The following is a 17,616-nucleotide window of genomic DNA, read 5'->3' as shown; positions in this document are numbered from 1 at the left end:
ATTTCATCTCCCCAACCTGATGGAGCATCCTAGCGAACACCAGGGTACCAGGAACAGGGCCACTGAGACAGGGAATGGGAGCTTCCTGAACTCAAGGTGTGGGCAGTGCCCGGGAAGTCTGGAGGAGGAGAATTCAAGCACTTCAATGGGGTGTGCACAGTACCACCAACACGAAGATCTGTCCATCCACGACTCTCTCTGCTTGATTCACAGTGATATTTTGCAGGAATCCAGTTACTTGCAGCTCTTGGACAGGACCACATATTCCCAAGCTCCCAATGTCACCTTCCATGAGATCCTTTTAATCCTAGATTTTCCACTATGGGCTGTGTGACCCTGGAGAAACCACTCCACCCCTTAGTTTCTCAGAGGTAGGTAATAATTCTTTCCTTGAAGAATGGCGAGGGGGTTGGCTATGAAGTGTGTATGAGGGCCCAGTACAGTGGCTGGTGGACCTCGACAACTGCTGGTTCCCTCCCCCACTCTCCTCCTTGTGCTTTGGTACTCACTCTCTGGATAGGGGCCCCTGCATCTACACGGTCTGTTCCTGTAGGCTGTTCATGTGTTTGTGCGTGTGCGTGCCTGTCTGTATGTGTGTAAAAGAAACAGAAAGAGAAAGAGAGAGAGGAGGGAGGAGGAGGAGGAGTGTATAATTGTGTTGAGGGAAGGTAAGGGACACACGGTGCGTCTAAAAACCACCCCCCAACTCCCTCTCTCAAGCCATCAACCTCTTCACTGGAGGCCCTGACAGGGTGAAAATTAACCACCAGCCTCCTCTAATCACTGTACAGGGTAATGAAGGCCACGGTTAGACTTCTTCCTCTTCTCTCTTGTCAGAAGGGAGCTACGTTTACACGCCAGGAAGAGCCTTTACTCAGAGTTATGCAGGTTGTGCGTGTGTGTGCGCACATGTTGGCTTGCGCGTGACGGGGGCGGTGTGTGAATGACTTCCAGGCACTTGCTTTGAGACAGGGAACTGGGGGGGGACTTTTGTTCTGCAGGCCTCCAGGCCGCCCTGCCCAGCCCTGCGCCCAGACGGCACACACATCCCCTACCCTGACCCTGTATTCTCCAGTGAGCTGATCTCATTACGGCAAATTTAGTTACAGCTGAAGTCTCCTTGTAACAAAGATTATGTCCAAGCCCAGAGTAATGGAACCTAGTCGGTTTCATTAAAATAAAATTGGTTACAATGAATAATTCAATAGGATGATTTTGTTTCCTCATCTCCTCTTTGTAGATGGAAGAGCCAGTATTTATAATGATTTTTTTTAATTGGATTTTTGTTTAGGAAGAGATAATCACCCATGATTCCTGACAGCCCCCTCCTTAGGAGACTGGAATAATTGCCCCGCAAAGTCTCTTTTCAAATGCTAAGACTGGAAAATTCTTTCTCTCCTTTTCTCACATGAGTAGCAATAAACTTTGGGTGGTTTTTAAGCACAGCTGCTACCTCAACACTTGCTCATGTGAGATTCTGAGTGTGTTAATAATACCCCTTGTTTGAATGATGTTTTTAAAACATTTCTAGGAACTGGATGGAGGTGTTGAATTTGGAATTCCTGGCTCTATTGCTGGCCAGCCCTGCTGTGCCTGAAGCAGGACGCTCTGTGTGAGAGAGGTAGCAATGTGCGTGCGTGTGTGTGCGTGTGTGTGTATCTACAGTCGATTAAATACACATCTCCTGAACTCCTAGTCTTATCTAGACCTGTGCTTGAAGATGGGGGAACAAAGTGGATAAAACCTCAAAACTGTTTTCACAAAACTAGCAGTCTAAAGGGGGAGCCAGACACAGAAACAGGTAATCAGAGTTCAGAGTGCGGGTGTAACCAGAGATGGATACAGCAAATACAGAGGTGGCACGGGGCAGGATGAGGCCTACACAAGCACTCATTTATTCATTCATTCGTTTGTTCATTCATTCATTCATGCACCCGGCTGGCACTACACATGGGAAACGTCAGGGAATACCACGCTTCCGTTTCTTTCCATCCTCCTTGGGGCAGTCAGAAGCAAATGAATAAATAAAGAATCTAATGCATGTAAACACCATCAGATAAATGAAAAAATGATCAAATAAACACTGTAAGTGAGGTTGGACTCCTTTTGTACCTCTTCTGATGATTTTCACTGGGCCCCAGAAGAAGGTCACATTTCTCTTTCATCTAGAAACCAGGCCTCCCCCCAACTACCCCACCGACCCTGAGTCAGGGAAGCAATATTAGAGAGGAATGGCTAGGAGTAATGGCTCATCTGCAAGGCCAGGAGGGAGGCCGGCCTCAGAAACAGCTATGGGGCCAGGCAGTGGGAAGCACTGAGTCGTGTCTCTGGGAAACAGGAATCTCGGAAGAAGGCAGGTGCTTGTTCAGCAGGATAATTGGAAAGGGGGCTCTGGGGACAGTATGGCCATCCCTAGAATCACATCAGCTCTGGTGGCCCCAACACTCTTGCTCCCTCAACTAACCTGACAGTCCCTTGGGGAAGAACCCTGGGACATAAATAGTGCATTCGGGGACTAAGGAACGAGTCACAGCGTTTTAGAGTTGGGAAGGTCCTTGGAGATCATCCAGCTCAACTATTCTCTAATTTAAAGATGGGGAAAATGGGGGCCCAGAGAGGTGGGAAGACTAGCCCAAAGTCACACAGCAAATTCATGGTAGAGGCACTGTTAATTCACGGGAGAGTGCTCAAGGAGCACACAACTTGACACTCTGCCCCCCTCAAAAGTGAGACTCTCCCCAAGAATTTGTTCTTATCCCACTGAATTCCAGTGGTATATCCAAAATGGGGAGCTCTCCCCAAATATAACTTACAATAGGTAGGGACACAGGAGGACAGTCATTACCCCTACTATGCTGATGTCTCTTGCCCTTAACCCTTCCGTGTCCAATTGCTGACAAACAGGTCTCATGAGACCTTAGAATTGCATTTGGCCATTTGCAGCAACATGGATGGACCTAGGGATTATCATACTAAGTGAAGTAAGTGAGAAAGAGAAAGACAAATACCATATGATATCACTTCTATGAAACAGAAACAGATTCACAGACATAAAGAGCAGACTTGCGGCTACCAAGGGGGAGGAGGGTAGGGGAGGAAAAGATTGGGAGTTTGGGATTAACAGATGCAAACTAGTATATATAGAATAGAGAAACAACAAGGTCCTATTGTATAGCACAGGGAACTATATTCAATATCCCGTGATAAACCATAATGGAAAATATTATGAAAAAGAACATATATGTGTAGAACTGAGTCACTCTGCTGTACAGCAGAAATTAACACATCATTGTAAATCAACTACATATCAATAAATTGTTTTAAAAATACGACTTTATAAAAAATTTTGAAAAAAGCATTATAAGCAAAGTCAAAAGGAAAACTGCAGACTGGGCGAAAATATTTTCAACATAGATCACAAACAAGAGCTCATCTCGCTGGTATATAAACCACTTTTAACTATCAAGAAGAAAGAGACCAAAGTCCCAATAGAAAAATGGGATAAAGAGACCGCTCACAGAAAAAGAAAGGAACATGACCATGATACATACAAAAAGAATCTCAATTTCACTATAGTAAAAGAAATGCAAATTAAAACAACGAGATGACATTTTCTTACCTATGGAGATAGTAAAAATCCAAAAGTTGACAATACACTCAGTTGTTAAAATTGAAGAGAAATAAACACTTTCATACATTCCTGATAAGAATATAAAATGGTACAGTCCTATGGAAGAATATTTGATAAAAATATAATAAAGTTATATACGCCTTTTTTTTTTGGCCACGCTGCGCAGCTTACAGGATCTCAGTTCCCCCACTAGGGATTGAACCTGTACCCTTGGCAGTGAAAGCGTGGAGTCCTAACCACTGGACTGCTAGGGAATTCCCTATATATGCATTTAAAAAAAAATTACATTTGGCTAGAGATACGGTCAAGTGGCCATGTCCAATGACACTGCCTTTGTGATGGGCAACCTTGAGGGGCAGGGCAGAGATTCAGAATGTCTGCAGGAAATGTCACGTGTGGCTGGGAGCTCACCTGGGATGCTGCTGGTTGGCCGATGACGACCCAGCCTGGGCACTGCTGGTCTTGATGGGATACGGAAGCGTTGGATGCCCATTGATCCAGGAACCCCTGGGGCGTGTAGACACCACAGTCTTTGATGCTAGTTTTTTGTTCAAACTCCTCACATACCCCATCACCATCATGGAAATAGCACCGGCTGGGTTCATCTACAGGAGACAGACATAGAAGGGAGAGACCAGATCAATGTTTGTCCTTTGGCCTCATCTATCAGCAGCAGCTATAGAATCAGATGAGCAGAATCATCAGTGTGGTCAACCCATCACTGAGAGTCACAGGTGAATATTATTCAGTCTTTAAAAAGAAGGAGGTCTTGCCATACGTGACAACATCAATGAACCTGGAGGACATTACACGAAGGACAGATACTGTATGATTCCACTTATATGATGTATGAAAAACAAACTCATAGAAGGAGAGAGTAGAATGGTGGTTGCCAGGGGCTGGCAGGAGGGGGTTGAGATTTCAGAGTTACTGTTCAATGGGTATAAAGTTGTAGTTATGCAAGATGAATAAGGTTTAGAGATCTGCTGTACAACATTGTGATTATAGGTAACAAAACTGTATGTACGCTTAAAGATTTGTTAAGAAGGTAGACCTTGTATTATGTGATTTTTACTACACACACACAAACAAAAGTTGACAAACATTTCCACCTTCATTACCCCAAATAAGCCCCACAGCAAGCTTGTGAGAAAGATGTTATTATTTAAATTATTATTTTAGTCTTCCAGATTAGGAAACTGAGATCCCACATATCTTTAATAATTTGCCCAAGGTCATTCAGTGTGTTCATGCCAGATCCTAGTTTCAAACTCAGGCTTTCACTGTCCAAGTTCTGGGTACATTATCTGCCACCACAGAACTTCATAGTCTCAAACTGAGGTTTATTTAACTCTAAAGAGGATTACAGTTTGACATAAAGAGTGCATGATACATGAGAGACTCTGGCTTCAGTCCCAGGTCTGTAACTAAATTGCTCTGTTCCTTTAGACAAATCTCTTTCCCTCTCTGGGCTCAATCATCATTGAAGGGGACGAAACTACCGAGACTCCAGGAGCCCCTCCTGTCTAATGTGCTAGGCTTCTAGGGCCTTGTTGGATATATTAGGTGTTTCAGTTAAAGGCCAAGTGAGTTCTCAAGCTCCCATGTAATTCAAATCCCAGCAAGGAGTTCTGCTTGGGACAATTTAAAGCTGCAGCTGGCTGCAATGATGCTCACTTAGCTGCAAGAACAAAGATCAGAGAAGCACAGAATTCACTGGATGCCTTCTAAGTAAGTAGGACATATACAGTACATGTTTCTTGGTGTTACAATATAGAACCACACAAGGAGAAATCTGGAGGTAGCCATCCAAAAGAGATCATCCTGCCCAACTTTTAATAACTTGAATGTCAGGTATTCTGTGATACTTGCCCAATTCTTCTAGGAAAAGCTAAGTGCCCCCTCCTATGTGGGTTCCTATTTTACAAAGATCCCCACCTTTACACTTATCACACCGTGCGGCCATCATGTTTACATACAGCAGCTCCTTCAAAATGCAGTGAGCTCCTCAAAATCTAGTCCCTATCCAGTGTTTTGGAGTGACCTTATAATTTATCATCCAAATAATGCACTTTGAGAGTGAGAGAGAATGCTAGTAAAAACTGTCCAGGCAATAGGCACATATCCTGAGAAAATCTAAATACCACAGAACATATGGTCACCCTGAGGATACTGCTTGATCTAGGCCATCCTTCCCCTACTTACTACAAAATAATGGAGTGAAGCCCCATTTCTAACCAGGGTTTGGCTTCTGCCCCTTATATTAGCTATGTAACTTTGCACAATTAGCGTCACTTCTCAGCTTCTGGCTTCCCATCTGTAATACAGAAATCACTGTCCCAGCCAGGACAACCTCTCAAGATAGCCGTACAACTTTCATAAGAAGTGGACAGGAATGAGCTTTATTCTAAAATAATGGTCAAGGGACTTCCCTGTCGGTCCAGTGGTTAAGACTTTGCCTTCCAATGCAGGGGGTGTGGGTTCGATCCCTGGTCGGGGAGCTAAGATCTCACATGCCTCGCGGCCAAAAAACCAAAACTTAAAACAGAAGCAATATTGTAACGAATTCAATAAAGACTTTAAAAATGGTCCACATCAAAAAAAAAAAAAAAAAAAACAGAAAAGAAAAAAAACCCTTTAAAAAAATAAAATAAAATAATGGTCAAGAGAAAAAAAATACTCTTCTCCTAAGGGTTCAATTTATTCCTAAGTGGCTGAATTGAATCAGCTTGTAAAATCAGTACTCACTTGAAAACCTTTCAAGCAGCATTCCCCCAAATAGAAAGAGCCCGGGTCAAGTAGAAATAAGACTTGGATTTCTGTGACGCTGACTATCTGAAAAAAGGAATCACTGAATTCAGGGGCAGCAGAATGTTGAGCCCCTTCCAAGCTCCAAAATCCCTTGTTTATTTCTGCAAACAGTTTACATAGTGAAATACTATCAAAAGAGCCAGAATAAATCAATCCATTATAATTCAATTATTTAAGGATGAGTTTGAGCCAGCTGAGGACTCCAGTGAGCAGTAGCATGCCTGGCAGTTCAAGCATGGAAAGAATACAGGCTCAGCACTTCTCAGTAGCTCCAACCTCTTGGTGAACGTAGCCAACTTACATATAATAAAACTCAGGCCCAATCCACGAGCGATGAGCCATCAGTCCAGACTTTACTCTTGAGAAACCCAATAAAGGGAACTGCATAGGGCATAGGTTTTGGCATCAGGCTAAACTAGGTTCAAATCCTAATTTTGCCATATACAAGCAGCACAGGGCTTACATAACCCAACCTCTCTGAACTTCATTTCCCTCATTAAAAAAAAAAATGGAGATAATATTTATCCAGCATTGTTTCAGTGGTTTCATGAGATGATGTGTACAATCCCAGCCCCTTCACCTATTTTATCGAATGGAAAACTAAGAGCCGTAGGAGGTAAGGCATCTGCTTCCAGACAACAGAGAGAGTTGGTGCTAGGGCTAGAAGTAGGATCCTGGACTTTTGATATCTAGCAGAGGGGTCTTCCCCTTGCACACCATATCTACAGAATGACGAAGGCACACCCTCTTGAGGATAAGGTCACGGGGTTGCCAGACTCTTGGTACCACCTTTCTTTTCCTCGAATATGAAGCCAAATAGGGTAAGATTATCATAAGATCACCCATGATCTGCTCTCTACGATAAGTTGATTCATTTCCTCATCAAAGAGACCTCAGAGTGGCAGGAACGGGGGCTACCGTTGAGTTCTTGTGAGGGCTAATTTCTTCCTGATTATGTTGAAGACCTCAATCTATCTGTCTGCTTAGAGCCAGTGGACCCTGGAGGTTCTGGAGGAGAGACAGAGGTAGACATAGGTAGGTAAATATGTACTTAGATAGGCAGTTATATGTAGTATGTAGATAGTTGATATATTGATAGATAGGCAGAGGGATAGGAAATTGGGGGAAAGGGGAGAGGGAGGGAAGGAGGAAGAGAGGGGGAGGGGGAGAGAGAGAGAGAGAACTGTTTTCTCCCCCAAGACTCTGCTGACAAAGCTACTGTGAGTCCCTTTTTTTGAATAACATCCCTGCACTCTGCTATTCAGTTTCTCTTGCTACTAGAGTCCCAGGGGCCCTTGAGCTGCATCTGCCAGTCTTCATCTGGGGAATTCTCTCTCCCACTCTACTCCCATGCCCCCAGCACTGAAGAAAGGAGGGTGAGGAATGGAATACAAATGTGTGGCCAGGAAAAACAAAGGCAGCAACAACAAAACAATAAAACAAAACCAGCCTTCCTGTTTTCATTACACCATTTTACTTGGTGCTTCTTGAATGCTTTATGCTGGGAGCTGAGCAGGTTTCAGGGAACAGAGTTTGAAGTCAATACCAAGGTCCACTGAGCATCCTGCCCCCTGCCTTCTCAGGTAGTAGCTAGGTGGCATTGATAATAATACATCCCACAGGGAGGGGTATTGTGAAAACAAATACTTGTTGAATGAATGAATGAGGAAAATTCAGCACCCTCGATGCACATACTCTCGTCCAAATATAGTTTAGGCTCTGTACCTTTTGAAACGTTTCTTTAGACTGGGTCTCGGGGTGAAGGGAAAGGAACTGGGACACCAGTGGTGACTAGCTTACAGCGGAATTCCACTGGGAAGTCCAATTTCTCCATCTTACCCCACCTCCCCCTGGTACGAGGGCACTCCTCATTTCAGATTCGCTCTCTTTCATGTAGTGAGACACAGAAATCTGCTCTCACCAGCTAGGAGATTTGATGTTGGTGGGGAGACACTGCCAGGTCTGTCTTCCCTGGTTGCGCTTTCAGTTGCCAGAGATGAGCTCAGCTCCAAGAGACCAAGGCAGATGGACACTCTGTAACTGGACAGACACAGCTGATGCTGATTCTCAATGACTTAATTTTCAATTTCCATCTGTCTGGAGCATCAAGCTGAACTGCCATGCCTCTGTACTCCTGAAGCATGTCTGAAGGACACTATCTGAGATAAGCAGGGATTGTCACCCCTGTTTGAAAGCTTGGAAAGCCAAGTCTCAGTGAGATAAAACAAGTTTACTTTTAAGTATAAGCAAAGGCTGGCATTTGAGCTATTGTTAAGAGTTTTCATCCTTGAAGTTAGAAGCCTTGGATTCAAGCTCCTTATCTGTCCCTGATTACTGGATAAGCATGGGCATGTTACATCATCTCCCTGTGCCTCAGTTTCCCCATCTGTAAAATGAAAACAAGATTAGCTTTTAGACTGCCTCGACAAAGTGCTGGGTATGTTCAAACAGCATAATAGACTTAGAGATGGAAAGTGATACAAGTCTTAAAGGAACAGGGCTTATTCTTAACCATGATGATACTGCGGTGAGGTAGGGGTTGGAGGAGAAGTCTTCTTAATTAGAAATGTCTACTTTTATTTACCCAGCCCTAGATCCTAAGGAATCTTCAAGAATAGAAATGATTGAAGAGAGTGCATGGGCTATTTTCAATATAAACAGCAAGGAACCAAGTAAACCAAAAAAAAAAAAAAAAAAAAAGGGGGGTGGGGACTGGGGGGAGCAACAACCTGAGGAAAAAGAAAATAATTACTTACAGCGCAACTATTTCAGCCCAACTGGGGGACACTGATTAACTTACCTTGATTAGGAACTTTGGTAATTTGTGATACCACTGGAATCCTGAGGATCCCACAGAACTTATAGACTAATGGTAAATGCAGGTAAAGCACTTTATAACAGGTGATCAATAAATGGTCTATGATGATGACGACTTTGGAGCCGAACGCGACCATTTCACGTTACGTATGGGGAAACTGAGGTTTGCAAAGTTGAAGCAATTTTCTGAAGCCTTCAGAAGAAAATTTGCCAGAACGTTGGTTCTTAAGCCCATAATACAATGACTTTTCTACTGCACCATGCCACCTTACCAGATCAGGTTTCCAGTATATAATTCTGGAACAAAATAGCTTGTTATCTTTAACGAAGTTTCAATACTACTTTTGGGAATCTCTGATTTCACTTTTCACAACAGCCCCTGGTATGGGCTAAGTATAACAAGTCTGAGAAGCTAATGGGGTTACTAAGTCAAGAGCCCACTGAGAAAAAAATAAGACTACCTGCAGGTGGAGAGATGAGAGTTATAAGTAATAGGAGATGGCTTTGGTTTAGGACTCAAGGAGGACGCAAAGAATTTGAACACACACTTTTTTTAGTGGCCTGCCTTCCAAAGGATGGGTAGATTTACCTATCTTTCTAAACTTCCTGTTTATGAAGATGGGTCAGCTTTTGAGAAGTTAGCATCTGTTTCTATTTCCAGCTGAGAGAACAGGATTGGCATTAGGATATTCTCTTTTAGTCCAATGATTACTATTTTTTTCTATTTTTTAAACACCAGAAAAAATAGTATTTTTTAAGTTCAGTTGTTGGTTTAGGATGGGTCCAACCACAACAAACTTCATGCCGCATAACAATTCATCCAAACAACAACAAAAAGAGACCAAAAAAATGCACAATCTTTGTGTCCAAATAATAGCTTCTTGGAACAGGGGAAATTGGGTGGAGTGCTTAACCCCTGAAGGTTTATAAAGGGGAAGCTGGAGGCAGGGTGGCAGCTGTACTGGTAAATGTTTCCTCTGGAACAGAAATATCTGGATTTTACATTGCCTATCTTTTAAAGGCTTCAAGGCAAACCCACATCGCTGACCTCACTTAGTTCTATTCAAACCAAGGTTTGTTCTTAACCTCCGCCACCAGATCAGCCGGTCCAGAGTACAAAAGACAGGGTGGTGAAGGGCTTCTAAAGAACCATGAATCCGCTAACAAGCTTCAGATGCCGATTAGGTCTACTGAATCTGAGGAGCTTCAGTGGGCTTCTGGTTCCTTCAAGGGCCGGCCACGTACCAAAGTGGGCCAGAAGTTCCTTCCTGTGTTTCACTGTGACAACCAGCCACCATCTAGCAAACCCAAAGCACTAGGAAAAGAAGAGTGAATCTGGACGTAGTCTCAAATGATCACTCCAACTCCACGCCCACAGAGAGTACCGTCAGGACAGCCCCTCCTCTGTCCACTCGCCCCCTACAACACTCTCATAATTGGCTTTGGGTCTTCCCCACTTCAACACCTTCTCATAAAGCAGCCTATGAGTGACTAACCTAAATCGGACCGTGTCTGAAATTCTTAATTGACTCCTGCAAAATCTGAGCTTCCCCATCTAGCACTCAAGTCCTTTTGTAATCCAGCTCCAACTTCCCTGTCTATTCTCATTTCCAACCACCCCTCCACTCTAAAAGCATAGAGTTCCTTCCCAGTACTCATGCCTCAGAGCTCTCCACTCCCCTCTTATTTCCTTAGCCTGAAAGGCTAGTAGTCCTCGCCTTTGTGTCTTGCATCAAGATTTAACTCTAGCACCTTCAGCCTCATGAAGCCTGACCTGTCACTCTTTTGCATCACTACTTGTCTAGCACAAACCATTTCCCTTTATTCCCTGAGTCACGATTCTCTTTTTCCAAACCAGCAAAGCAGGATATTGCCTATGTAAAAATTGTTAATTAAAAAAGGGAGCAATGCACATTTTAAAAATTAAAAAAATTAAAGCCTCCCTTCAGTTCACATATCCTTACCATTCTGTCTTCTACTTCCCGTTTCCCTTTCCATGATTCATAGTGAAATTTACTGAGGGTTATCTAAACTTGCATTTCCCACTTTCTCTCCGACAATTCACTCTTCGGTTCACTCCCATCTAGCTTCTGAACTCACCACCCCACAGAAATCAATCTTGTCAAGGTCACCATTGACCTCAGCATTGCTAAAACTAACTATGACGTCCAACAGTCCTGAAACATGTGAAGAAATCGCCCACTCCTTTCCTCTTGAAGTACTTCCCTCCTGGATTCCACACCACCGTGTCATTCTAGCCCCTTCTGGCTCTCAGCTCTTCCCACACAGACTCATTTGCTGTCTTCTGCTTCCCTCTGCTAGATGCTGCCAGCTTTCAGGGTGAGGTCTTGGGCCCTCTTTTTTTTTTTTTTTTTTTTGGGCCCTCTTTTTCTTATCTATCTACAGTCTCTCATCCAGTCCCAATATTTAAATAAAAATGTTAGAGTGTGGATGTGCCGATGACTCCAACATCTCTTTAGCGATGACCTCTTCTCTGAGCCCCAGCTGCCTGCAATGCCATCTCTACTTAAATATCTATTTAAAGTCATCACAAAATCAACATGTCTAAAACAAAAGTAATGGATTCTTCCCACAGTCCTTTCTTCCCCACCGTAGTAAATGATAACATTGCCTGGCAATGGCCAGACTAAAACCTTCTGAGTCATCTCTGGTTTTTTCAGTTCATCCTCCAATACCACACAAAGTTCATGAGCCCATCCTGTAGACTCTTTGATCTCAGGATATTCCAGAAAGATCCACTTTTGCTCCATCACTACCACCCTAATCCAAGCCACCATCACTATGGCAATGCTCATTTAACCAGTCTCTCTTCTATGTCTGCTCCCAATCCTCCCTCCTCCAGAGCACAGCTAGAGTGCTCTTTTAACAACATAAACTACATCAGGCCACTCTCCAACCTAAAACTCCTCGCATGGAACAAAATCCAAAGACTGTATCACGGCCAAGTCCCCACTTTATCTGACCATCTCCTACTATTATCCTTCTTGCTCACTGCCTTCCATTCATTTACTCATCCATCCATCCATCCATTCAACAAGTATCTATTCCTTAAATAAGCCAAACTTGTTATTGCTCCAGAAAACTCGAACTTGATATTTACTTTACCTGAAACACTTTTTCTCCCCTGGCTTTTTTCACAATCTCTTCTTTTCTGCACTTAGGGTTTAGTTCAAACATTACTTCCTCAAATAACAACCCTGCCTACTTACAGTAAGTTCACATCTTATTCCTCCATCCCCATTAGAAAGTAGCACACAATCTTATTTTATTTCTTCACAGTATTACTATCTAAAAATAAATTGTATTTATTATTGTTCTCCTCCTTCTAGATGACATGAGTTTCATGGAAGCTTATCTCAAAATGTACCTCTTTCTTTAGGATCAAGAAAACTGCCTCCCCATATTATGTAATTGATATTTAAGAATAAATGAATGAGGGACTTCCCTGGCGGTCCAGTGGTTAAGACTCCTCACTTCCACTACAGGGGGCATGGGTTCGATCCCTGGACAGGGAACTAAGATCCCTCATGCAGCGCAGTGTGGCCAAAAAAAAAAAAAAAAGAATAAATGAACAAATGAATGAATGAATGAGTGATTGTGTATAGCTCTTGGATTGTAAGATATTTCTGGGCTGGCCCCAATCACACTTCTATTTGCACCCCTAATTCTTAGGACAATGCCAGTCTCATAGCAGGTACTCAGTAAATGATGAATTAACAAAGTTCTTTCGAGTTTCAGAATCTCTGTTATTGATTGTATTGAAGAAGTCTCAAACCTGATTTGAATCTGTTTCAGTAGATTGTACTGTAGAAAGATTTTAATGAAAATATTAATTATAATGATATCATATTATAAATCCTAGCACATACTGAGGAGGAAAATCCAATTCTATATAAAGCATCCCATGTTATTTTTTTCCAATAAGACATCTCACCATCTGTCCTACATATTGTTTTATTTTCTTTCTTGACTGAATCTGCAAAGAAATGGAATATCTGGAGAGAAAAGGTGGTGCACACTAGACTGAAATTTAATAAAGAGATTTGATGGTCTTATGAATTGAAACTTGAAGATACATTTACATCACCTTGAATTTAGTATAGTTTTTTGAATGGCCTAAAAAGATTGTAAGCAAAGATAGTGATCCTAATAAATGACAATACATCTAACAGTGCAGAATGTTCAAAGCCCTGAATGATTTTCAGCTAGGTCTATTTTGGTTGCCAGCGTGATCTCATAATATGAAAGAGGGGTAAAATTCAGTACCACAGTGAATGACACAGTGGCCATGAAACAGGACAGGAGGAAGGGTGATACCTAGGACCCAAAGGCCTTTAAAAGTATGAGCAGGAAGTAACAAAATGAGATTTGTTTTGCATGACATAAGCTAATAATAAATGCAGAAGAATAATCTGAAACATTCATATGCAGAAAGTCGGCAAAAAATGGTTAAAAAAAAAAAGGGTGATAAAAGATAGCAAACTACAAATGGAATATCAGGGGTTTTAATGTGATCTCATCACTCCACAGCAAACAGAGAGAGAGAGAGAGAGACAGAGAAAGGAAGGGAAGAAGGAAGGAAGGAAGAAAGGAAGGAAGGAAGGAAGGAAGGAAGGAAGAAAGGAAGGAAGGAAAGAAGGAAGGAAGGGAGGGAGGGAGGGAGAAAGAATGGGACACTTCCTCAAGATCAGCAGCCTGGTCAAGAGAACTGGAGTCTAAAATAAATGTCCACTAAAATACCCATAGCTCTGACCAAGTCATTTCCCTCTCTGGGCTACAGTTACCCCTTGAGTAAAAAAGAAAGTTAAATCAAACTGTTTTATGATTCCCTTCAATTGATTCATTCTAAAATGTATTTGCAGGCTTCCCTGATGGCGCAGTGGCTAAGAATCCGCCTGCCAATGCAGGGGACACGGGTTCAAGCCCTGATCTGGGAAGATCCCACATGCCGCAGAGCAACTAAACCTGTGTGCCACAACTACTGAGCCTGCGCTCTAGAGCCCGCGAGCCACAACTACTGAGCCCACGTGCCACAACTACTGAAGCCCACGCACCTAGTGCCCGAGCTCTGCAACAAGAGAAGCCACTGCAGTGAGAAGCCCGCGCACCACAACAAAGAGTAGCCCCCACTCGCCGCGACTAGAGAAAGCCCGCGAGCAGCAAAGAAGACCCAGCGCAGCCAAAAATAAATAAATAAAATAAATAAATTTAAAAAACAATAAAATGTATTTGATTCTTGATTTTTGTACCTTTCCTTTAATCATTAAATCCATTTTTCAGTCTGAAGATGGGGAAATGGGTTCAGCAAAATTAAAACAGAGAAGGGTACAGATGAACTCTCCAAAGAATGCAGAAGATGACTATGACAAAAAGCAGATGGAACAAGGGACCGGAAATCAACATCTGAAGCCCAGCTTTGTCACCAGATTATGTTTGGTGCTGGGCAACATACATCATCATTGTGGGGTTCATTCTTTTTGTCTATTAAAAAAAAATGACAATATCACTTTTCCTACCCATTAGAGAAAGTGGTTGTAATGATCAGATAAAATAGTGTTATGGAAAACACTCAAGCATGTTGTTGTTCTACATTTTATTATCGCAGGTACAATCTAGAACTCATCTCTCAAATCATCACATGGCCTTTCCAATTCACTGAGTCAGTCTCAGCTCGATTATCACCTGCCTAATGAGGTCTTCTCTAACCATGCTAACTTCACTCCAGTCTCTCTCTACTCTACTAGTCTATTTTATTTTCTACATAGTATTATATGGCTTCTTCAAAGTTTCCTTGATCACTGCATTCTCTCAAAAGCAAAATGGCAGCTCCAAGAGAGCAGAAACACAGGCTGTTTTGCCCACTATTGCATTCCAATCCCAGAACACAGAAGACAGTCAGGAAATATTTGCTGAATGAATGAGTGAATGAATAAAGGTTTAGCACTGCAAAAGTCTTTAGAAATTATCTAGTCTACATGCTTCCTTTTGCAAACACAGCAAGTGAAAGTTTCAGAGTTTCAGAAAGGTTAAGTAACTCACTGCATGCTGCACAGCTCATTGTTATGGGCCAAGGGTTTGATTGGCTAATTAAGGCTCATTCTATAAATATTGGGAATATGCAATATTAAACAGAAATTGGTCTGTGAGAAATCCATGTATGTGAGCATAAAGCAAAACAGTGCATTCAAATAAAAGTCAGTATATGCACATATGCATATCTATTCTTCAATCCTGCAAAACAAGCAGCCCACCAATCTGTTAAGGCATCCTCAAGATGTCAGAGAAGAGAGAATTTTGGACAAGTGGATGCTATGTTAACAGCAGCCAAGGAATCGAAGGCACCACATGAAAACCAAGCCAGTTACCCCGGTCTGGCATAACTGTAGTGACTAACGTGACCACAGTGTGCTGGGTTCTTGGTGGCGTTCCCACACAAGAAACTGGAGTGTCACAATGGATCCCTCTCACCCTGGGCCCTGGTCGGTTTGGCCAGCCTTGAAGACTGTCCCCCTGCCAGGTGGTTAAGATAAGACCAAAAAGATGAGGCCTTCAAGCCACAGTTTCCTTATTCTCCGAGTTATAACACATGCTGCAGTGCTCTAAAGAGCAGAAGCCCAGTCAAGAGGCAGAACTGCACTGACGTAAGTTTTCTTTATCTTGCACGATGGGTAGACCACTCTTCTGTTCCTGGAGAAGACTTCATGTTAATTTGAATCTATATGTTTGATTTGTATTATTGAACTGTATTTTTTTGTTTTTTATAGAAATGTGTGTGTATGTCTCTCCCTTTCCTCCCAATAAGGAAAGAAGAGAGGAAAGAAGGAAGGAAAGATGGAAGAGAGAGAAGGAGAAAGAAAGATAGAAAAGAAGGGGAATTGGTCCTAGATCTTAAGAGTTAACCTGGAATATTTGAAAATATCAATCAGAACCACTGTTGTTTTTCATCAGAGGTGACAGATAAGGGTCAGCATAACTATTCATGCTCAAAAAAAGTCCCAAAGAGTAGCAGTCACTCTGAGATCAGTTTCTACCAACTGGAGAAGGTGTTGGCCCAAACAAGAATGTGAGATCGCAGATTACGTTACTGAGAAGACAGTCGATCCTAGACCAGAGGTCAGAGAAGCCCCCTCTGATCCTAGAGATGGCTGGACAGACCAGTTCTGGGCCACTGATGAACTAGGATATGGTCAGAGGATGGGGCCCAAGGTAGATGCCATCACTAAGCAATGCTCATATAGGTATGGAGTTGCTTAACCTGAATGAGAGAAGGCTCAGAGGGGACACAGCAAAAAACTCTTCTAACAAACTACAGTTGGCCTGAAAATGAAATTGGCTACCTCAGAAGGTACTGAGTTATTCAATCAGCATTTTCTGACAGAGGCTTGATGACAATTAACAACGCATAATCTGGTCCTTGTCTGCTTCTGCAGCCTTCTTTCTAATGTAATCTAATTTTAGCTCCAGACAGGCTGAACGGACCATGTTCCCTCTCACCTCCCCACCTGTGCAGAAGCTCCCTCCAGATTCCCAACCCTGCTTTTCCTATGACTAGTCTCCATTCATCCTTTATCCATATTTAACCAGACACTCCTCTGGAAAATCCCTCTAGCGATCCACTCAGGAGGGCTACTTGCCCCTCTCTTTGTCTTCCAACAGAAGACTGCTTCTACTGTACTTCTCTACTTCTCTAATTAAAATGATAGCTACCATGCAGATGTAAGCTATTATATATAGAATGGATAAACAAGGTCCTACTGTATAGCACAGGGAACTATATTCAATATCCTGTGATAAACCATAATGGAAAAGAATATAAGTAAAAAAAAAAAATATATATATATATATCTGAATCACTTTGCTGTACAGCAGAAATTAACACATTATAAATCAACCGTACTTCAATAAAAACAAACAAACAAAAATGATAGCTACCATGCAATAAGGGTATCTGCTAAGTGAATGACTGGATGACCTGGTCCGTACCATGCACAATGTTAAATGTTTTTAAATATGTAATGTCATTTAATCCTAGAAGAGTCCTATGTATTTGGTGCTATTACTATTCCCATTTAACAGACAAGGAAATTGATGTGTAAAGAGGGTAAGGCATTACCTAAGGTTTCAGGAATCAAACCCTGACTACTGTGATTCCAAAATCCATACCCTCCCATCCACCCCTGCTGCCCAGTTCATGTCTTTTGTGTGGATGTGGATGCTGAGGAGGAGCTAATGAGACAAGCTGATCTGATTCTCTCTGAGATGCCCTGTGATTTTGTGGTACTTGGGGGCTCAGGGGTCTGACGGAGCTGCGGGCACATCCCTGCTCTTCACTAATT

The 17,616-nt window shown here is 42.4% G+C and overlaps 1 protein-coding gene across 2 annotated transcripts in view; it reads right to left on the bottom strand.

The window, feature by feature from the left end:
- PAPPA (pappalysin 1) overlaps window positions 1-17,616 on the bottom strand; it is a 269,879-nt gene that overhangs the window by 120,755 nt on the left and 131,508 nt on the right. For both annotated transcript variants that reach the window (XM_057548545.1, XM_057548544.1), the window contains exon 10: window positions 4,043-4,236. In XM_057548545.1, the coding sequence (XP_057404528.1) occupies window positions 4,043-4,236 (194 nt within the window). The remainder of the gene's footprint in view (window positions 1-4,042; window positions 4,237-17,616) is intronic.

The sequence above is a fragment of the Balaenoptera acutorostrata genome, chromosome 6 (assembly GCF_949987535.1).
Source record: "Balaenoptera acutorostrata chromosome 6, mBalAcu1.1, whole genome shotgun sequence".
NCBI lineage: Eukaryota > Metazoa > Chordata > Mammalia > Artiodactyla > Balaenopteridae > Balaenoptera > Balaenoptera acutorostrata.
This window is presented reverse-complemented; position numbering and strand designations above follow the sequence as displayed.